Source organism: Melospiza georgiana, chromosome 1, assembly GCF_028018845.1.
Source record: "Melospiza georgiana isolate bMelGeo1 chromosome 1, bMelGeo1.pri, whole genome shotgun sequence".
In the NCBI taxonomy this organism is placed as follows: domain Eukaryota; kingdom Metazoa; phylum Chordata; class Aves; order Passeriformes; family Passerellidae; genus Melospiza; species Melospiza georgiana.
The window spans coordinates 129,695,976-129,703,849 of NC_080430.1; the positions used below are offsets into that span (position 1 = coordinate 129,695,976).

The 7,874-nt window shown below is 37.8% G+C and overlaps 1 protein-coding gene across 1 annotated transcript in view; it reads left to right on the forward strand.

Moving 5' to 3' along the window:
- The window catches only part of DPYS (dihydropyrimidinase), a 30,715-nt gene extending 24,760 nt beyond the window's left edge, over positions 1–5,955 (forward strand). The window contains exons 8-10 of the mRNA XM_058029337.1: positions 2,294–2,501; positions 4,004–4,109; positions 5,917–5,955. Coding sequence (XP_057885320.1) covers positions 2,294–2,501; positions 4,004–4,078 — 283 coding nt within the window. The 3' untranslated portion in view covers positions 4,079–4,109; positions 5,917–5,955. The remainder of the gene's footprint in view (positions 1–2,293; positions 2,502–4,003; positions 4,110–5,916) is intronic.
- The last annotated feature ends 1,919 nt before the right edge of the window (positions 5,956–7,874 follow it).

A 7,874-nucleotide genomic window follows, 5' to 3' on the forward strand; every position in this document is an offset into this window, starting at 1 on the left:
TGGGTGATAGATCTGTAAACAGTCTGTTGCATCAGGTTGCTGAATTGTAAGCTTCAGACCCACACATACCATCTAGTTCTATTTGGTTGCTTGCTTGCTATCGGAAACTTTTACTGACATTGATAATGTCAGAGGGTTAAATCACAGGCAAATTTTGGTCATTTCCATCAAGGAAAATGCACTTCACCTTCAGAAAGGGCAGCGTGATCAACAGCTTGTTTCAACATAAAAGCTGTAAATGAATTCTATTGAGGTTTGTTGCTGAAGCAAGCTCTGGAAATGTGTTTTGTCCTATTGCGAAGTTTAGCTGTACAAATGGATATTACTTTAAAATGTCCCAACTTCCATTCATTTTGTTTCTTTAAATGAAGGACGTACTTACCTTTGAGGCATGGTAACCTCTAGTGATCCTGTTCTAGCACATTTAAACAGCTCACATGTTGATGAAGAATCTTGCTTATTTTTCTGTGTTTCCTCAAATTACCCTCTTCATTTTTATTTTCATGTCCTGGTGCTATTGTGCAAGTAGATAGGATATATACACAGAGAATGCTGAAGATTATTATATTACATTTGTTCTTACTTACTGTTCTAGCAATTGCACCCATAAGGGCAATGCAATAAGCCTGAGGAATATGTTCAGAAACTCCTAATAGGGCTGTTATAACAACCATGGATAAATTTGTTTGATAGGACCAGTGAAAACAAGAGAGGTTTGATTTTTCCCAAAGTCAACCTACAAGGTGATGCTGATATTGGTGAGCAGGCATGCATAAGTTTTCTGTTCAAGGTATGTTGTATAAGGCAAAGTTTTTACTCCTATGGGTAGACTGGTCATAGACAGTATTTACATATGCATATATATATAGCCTTTGAAATGTCAGTTACCACTAAGATTTAAATGTAGCCCTTAGCAGAACCAATTACTCTTAGTTCAACAGAATGACATGAAAGAAAATGAAGTGTCCCTCCATGAATACTTTTTTCCTCTTTATATGTAATAATTTTGAATATTTAGTATGATTGTTTTTGAAAATGGCTATATTTCAAGTAATATACAGATTTTTGCGTTTCTCATTTTGGTAAGGATATTGACAAAAGTTTAAAAAAATTCTTCTCCAAATGGATCAACATTTTAATCTATTATATTTCATATTCCTTTTGACTTTGATAATTCCTTTGCAGAAAGATGCAGTCTCTGGAACAATATGTACGCACGTATATGCATCATAATATATGCATGATAGATTTTTGATTGCATGAGCACCCATCCTGGAAAAAGCCTGATTAGTAGCCAAAAGCCTGATTAGTAGCAAAAGGAGGCACGAAGCCTCTTTCTTTTCAGAAACTATGAATGATGATAAAAATATAAACTCTCTAAATAATATATATAATCTGTAGCTTGGATACAAGAAGCTAATAATATAGTTAACTGAAACTCAGAGTCTGTTGTTGCAGTATATAAGTAGCTTAGTAGGGAAAATGGACAATAAAGGAGGTATAAACAGCCTGGAACTTCCAGACAGTAATGTCATCTCTAGCATTGGCTCTGCCTTTAAAGTAGCCAGCTGGGATTGGAAAAATGGTCTAGAAAAATGGAAATCATATACAATGAAGTCTATATATACAAAACCCAATAATACAATCAGTCAAATGAATACTGCTGAAGTCTGAAGTTCTAATTTACTTAATACCCTTGGAGGAAAGATAAATAGAAGTGTGATGTCTTTATTATTTAGCAGCCTTAAGATATTTGGGCTGTCAGTCATTGAATCAATCGAGCTCACACCAAGCATTACCAAAAATCATTACCATCTACTGACTTTCCAATGAAATGGTCTTTGTGTTATTTGTGAGACTCAATCTCTGAAACATTGCAGCCATGCTTTTCAAACTTGAAATTGCAAGTCATTCCAGCTAAAAGGTCAGAGCTTTTTCTGATTGAATTGTGCATAGATATTTGCTTGACAAGGCAAAATAAAATCATGTTATCCAAAGAAAATATTATAACCTGGGTTTTTTCCACTAATCTCTTTTGTAGTGGAAAATTTTGCATTTAAAGGCTGCTGAGTTCTGTCCTTTTGACTCCCTCTTCATTCTTTTGAAATGCAATTACTGTTCAATGAAATGTTATTGTGCTATCCTATTTTTACAGCTGCTCTCTGATGTACTGTACAGGGCTGTAGTTAAATAATGTTGCTAAATTTTCTTCCTATATCAATTTATCAACATTTTATAATGAAGTCAAATACACGAATCATAGTAATTTTTGTGTGTTGTTTTGCAAACACAGGACAATATCTGCAAAGACACATCACCAGGCAAATGACTGCAATATATTTGAAGGAATGGTCTGCCATGGAGTTCCAGTTGTGACAGTTTCTAGAGGCAAAGTGGTTTATGAAGGTGGAGTTTTCAATGTCACAGCAGGAGAAGGCAAATATGTCTCCCGTCCACCATTCCCTCCATATGTCTACCAACGAGTCAGACAGCGGGAACAGGTTAATTAAACTAATAAATCTCTGAAATGCCTTGTACAGCATGAGGATAACTAGCTCTTGAGAAAAGAAGTTTGGGGATTCAATTGTAATTTTCCTTACTAATCAAAATATGCCAAGGTGGGAGGAAAGGAAACGAAGGACCCAAATTTTATTGCTCTTTATATTACAGAAAAATATTGTAGACTAGTTCCTGCTCTTACAGTAGTCTGTCCAGCTCGTGAACTATGCCTCAGTACTTTTAAAAATAAACATGTCCTACTTGCAATCAAAGTGGACAAAGCTTTGCTTCTAGGTAATCTGCTACATTTCATCACTGATTTCACTGAAAATCAGAGAGCCCAAATTTCATATGGAGGAAGAAATATTGCACCAAGGAAGAAATAAAAAATTTTCTAATTATTTCATGGATCAGATATTTTGATATAAACCCTGCAGACCACTGAACATTTTGCTGTGTTCCAGCAAGAATGTGTTAAAACAGAACATCTGCAAAGGGCACTGCTGGGCCAAGCAAGTAGCTCTGTTTAGGCTTTTGTTTTCTTCTATTTTTAAAAGAGAAATATTTCAAATACATAAAGATTGGATTTTAAGTGCCTATTTACTGTGCAAGCATCCATGGTGCTTTTGCATCCTTAATGTACTGTGAATAGTAAAGCACACTGAGCAAGTACATTTTAAAATCACCACCTGAATCAGTGGGATTCATTGCAGGATCTAAAAGCTGAGTCTGTGTGAAATAAGGCCCAGTGAAATGCCTCCAAAACAATTTTGTATATTTCCTTTTTTTCTGTTGTCTTGATAGACTGAGAAGGGCATGTGAAAGTGGCTGAAGGATGCTTTCCTCCAAAGAACACAATTTCACAGCATGTAGTGAGCTGCTGGCATGTTCATACATACAATACAATATCAAAAGAAAACTAAACTGAAATTTATAAGAAATTTGATAATTACACAATTCTGAAAGCCTTCCATGAATATAGTGGTTACCATTTCCCATCAAAGCTAGAGAGAATTTTCCCTTAACCCAAATATCAATTGCAGCATGTCTTCAGAAGTGATTTTTTCAACCAGCTCAGCCTCCTGCAGCCAGCAACTGGAATAGTGAGTGATAGATATCTACACAAGGCAGAATTTGCTTTGTTTCATTGATACTTATTTACCTCTCTTACCTGATACATTAAAAACATCACTGGAAAATGTGAATACTCTTAACAAATAGAAGAATCCATAAAATGAGGTGGCACATGTTGTTTCTTAAAAATGGATTTAGAATTGGATTGCTGCAGTGTTGAGCAGATTTAGCCATCATCTCCTGATGAAAGCTGAGAACTGAACAGTTTAATCCCAGTGCAAGAGATCTTTCCCAGAGAGAAGTTAGATGAAAGTATTGGGATGCATTTCATAAAAAGACAGATTATCATAGGACTTCTATTTCAATTTTGTCCGATTAGTGATTGCAAGAGAAGACAAAATAGTGAAAGATTTAAAACATTTTATTGCAGGTATGTCAGCCTGTTCCTGTCAAGAGGGCACCATATACAGGCACGGTCGCAGGAACACCTGTCACACAAAAATAACAGGCTCATTCCTCAGTTTTGGCTGTTACAGGTAACCATCTCTTTTTCTTAGTAAAGACTACTTATTGCTTCTCTGAAACTTCAAGAAAACAAAAGGGTAGCAGGCTGTTTATCTGGTGAAAGGCTTGTCTGAAATAAGCCCTCTCAGAAGCTGAGTTGTCTTGGTATCTGTAAATTCGACAAGAAGGTCTGGCATCCCAGGCATGGAGAACCTCATTTTGATTGGAGCCTTATTTAAAAAGTTCAGCTGAAAGAAACTGATAAGTTTAGCTGCTAGACTGAAACATGGGTATGAAGGCCCATACAAAACCTGGGTTCAGTTAGCAATAAGTACAAAATGAAGCATGACTGTTTGACTTGCAAATTTACAAACAGCTTGATGTGAAAAATTAAATTTGTTATTGTCCCTGTGTTACAGACAATAACCCCCCAACAAATGTGCTGTTTGGGTTAAGCTGACAGATTTGTTTTGCAAAAACAAAAGCTGTCTTCACAGGAAGAGAAGGCTCCAGGGAGACCTTAGAGCAGCCTTTCAGTGCCTAAAGAAAGCCTATAAGGGAGATGGAGTGGGATTTTTTTTACAAGGACATGTAATAGTTGGACAAGGTAGAATGGCATTACACTGAAAGAGAGAGTAGATGTAGTTTAAATATTAGGAAGAAATTCTTTACTGTGAAGTTGGTAAGGAACTGGAACTGGTTATCCAGAAAATTTGTGGATGCCCCATCTGTGGAAGTGTTCAAGGCCAAGCTGGATGGGGATCTGAGCAGCCTGGTTTAATGGAAGGCATCCCTGCCCATAGCAGAGGGGCTGGAACTAGATGATCTTTAAGCTTCCTTCCAACCTACACCATTCTGTGATTCCACAAATAAAGGTGCTGCAGGCAGTGCCAGCAGTGTTTGAACTAGTGTGAGCTCATCACTGCTAACAGGAGTAACACCCAGCATCTCCCCTTCCCTCCTCTGCAGTGTTCACAGTGTGTAACTTGGTATTGACAGTCCTTGTAAATGCCCTGGTGCTTGTCAGACCTTTCTGTGAGCAGAAATCAATTAGCTCTGTTTTCTTGGTTAGTTTTCTGTTGCCTTGGTGAGTTGAAGTGTCTCTTAGAAAAGCCAAGCAAAGACCTGTGCAGTGCAGCATATGAGTGGGGTGAGGCACTGGGAACAAGGACTAGTGACAGCACCACACTCTCCAACTGTTCAATAGGCAGAGGAAATGCTTCAGGAAAAGGTGAAAACCAGGCAAGTCCTTCAGGAGGCACAGTCAGGCCATGCTGCTGCTCTGTGCCAGCTGAAATGGTGCCTGCTACAGCAGGGGAGTGGATTCCTACGGGCAGGGGGAACAGTGAGTGACAGGAAGCATGCCAAAATCCAAGCTGAAGTTTTGGGTGCATATGTGTTTCAACAATGAGATGAGCTAGTTTGAGAAAAGATTTCCCAATAGGTGAACAGAAAGCCCCAGTTTGTACCTCAGATAAAATGAGTCTGTTCTTAGTGCTAATTAATATGGGACAGGAACAGACCTGCTATGGTAGGAGGGTGAAATTAACTTTTCCATATTTCATGATATCATTCTTTAAAGCTACCTTACAGTGAACCCCATCCAGGGCATCAGTAGCAGCAGTAGAGTGCAGTATCCTATTTTTTTTTCTCTGTCCTAGGGGAAAAGCTGTTCTAATAGAGAGGACTAAAGGCTAAAGCTTCAGCAGAGTGAGGGAGCAATAATCATGCTTTCTAGCTCCTAGAACTCCTTCTCCATTATTACCTCTGAGTGACAAATTGCAAAGAAGAGATTTTCTTTTGAAAGATGATATTGTATTGTCTTTTTCTCCTCTGTAGATAAAAGCAAATGAAAATGACCTTGCTGCCCCCACCAGCAGTTCCTTCTGGGTCCAGCAATCCATCCACAATCAACTTCTCAAGAGCCAACATGAAACAATAGTAACCAATAAGCATTATACTTGGTTTCCTTTATAAAATTGTCATTGAAATTTATCTTTAAAAATACTTTTGCTGTAAGAATTGGAAAATTTTTGTTAGAAAACGGAGTAATAATTTAAAAACCTTACCGTTATAATGTGGCAACAGTGCTGTGCATTCTTAAAATCTTGTAAGTTTTGGGATGGTATTTCTTAATGTTTATCTTTAGAAGGTATCAGCTACCCAATAAAGTAAAAACAATGAACAGTGGTGTTTAAGAACATTTTTTAAACTCCTGCTCTGTTGGGTCCCAGAAGATGAATCCTAATCCATTAATTTTATATGTTATGAAGATCTCTGTTGTGCTTGGCAATGCAGAGAATTTTGAGAGCAAATGATGGATTTTATTTTTTTAATTTTCCCTATCTGGAAGGGGTCAGTACAGAAAAATGCTGATTCAGAACACTCAGTGTTTTGGAGCTGCTGCCCCATCTCTATGTTACTATCTTTAAAGAACTTTATATACTTTGTCCTTGCCAACTGCAGAAGCTTTTTTTTGGTGGGTTCAGCTATTTCTTTTGTTGAGAAACAAGGGAAAATGCAAACCTATGCCAACCATACTTGCGAACTCACCCACAGTAATAGTTGGTGTTCTGGTTTTATGGAGAGACACACATCCATCACCTGAAGGTTTATGAAGTGAGATCACCAGAGCAAAACCATAATGCATTAACATCAAAAAACCCTATTAACTGAAAATTAGGTTTTTCGCAATGTAACTAATACTTCGGGGTTTTTTGTAGGATAGGATTCCTAATTTTAAAAAATCTCTTTTGTTCAATTTATCTAATTCCCATTTTCAGAGGTTGTAGTACTTTCAGAAGCACTATTCTGCTACCATGTCTAGACAAACTTTGATTTGGAGAAATTGAATGTTGTTTAAAGTTGCACTTTCTTATGTAATAGCTCTTTTTAAGCAGCTGCCACTGGGAAAAATTTGAGTGTGTCATGGTTTAATCTCAGCTGGCAGCTAAGTACCACACAGACATTTGCTTAATTCCCCCCCTGCCATGTAGGTGGGGAAGAGAATCAGAAGAGTTAAAGTTAGAAAACTCTTAGGTTGGGATAAAGACGGTTTAAATGGTAAAGAAAAAGCCATGCCTACAAGCAAAGCAAAACAAGAAATTCACTCTCCATTATCAGGCAGGAGCTCAAGCATCCCCAGGAAAGCACTCTGAATGTTCCCCCTGCTTCTTCCGTCAGTTTTACCTGCTGAGCATGAGCATATGGCCTGGAGTATTCCTGGGGTCAGTTGAGGTCAGCTCTCCTGGCTGTGTCCCTTCCCATCTCCCTGTGCATGCCAACCCAATGCTGATGGAACAGGGGAGAAACAGAAAAGGCCTTGATGCTGTGTGAGCATTGCTCATTGATAATGAAAATATCCTTGAATTACCAATTCTGTTTCCAGCACAAATCCAAAACATAACCCCACACTAGCCACTGTGAAGAAAATTAACTCTACCCCAGCCAAAAACACCACAGAGAGAAATGAGCCAACACAAAATCACCTGCACAGTGAGTTGGCTGTCCTATGTGTAGAAACAACGTAACTTGTACTGTGCAACCCACAGGCCAAACAGGCACAGGAAGTGCTGCTTATTATAAGACACTTAAACACATTAAGTACACATTAAACATATGATAATTAATATTATTTTTGACTGTGGAAAGCAGACTTGCAGTTTCTGCTATATTCATAGGCATACAGTGATGTATGAGCTTTTATAAAAAATAAACTCCTATTAGGGCAGTAGTTCTTGTGTCTCTAAACAGAAAAAGAGGGTTTTCTTTGTAGGATGATTGAGGATAGTCATGGA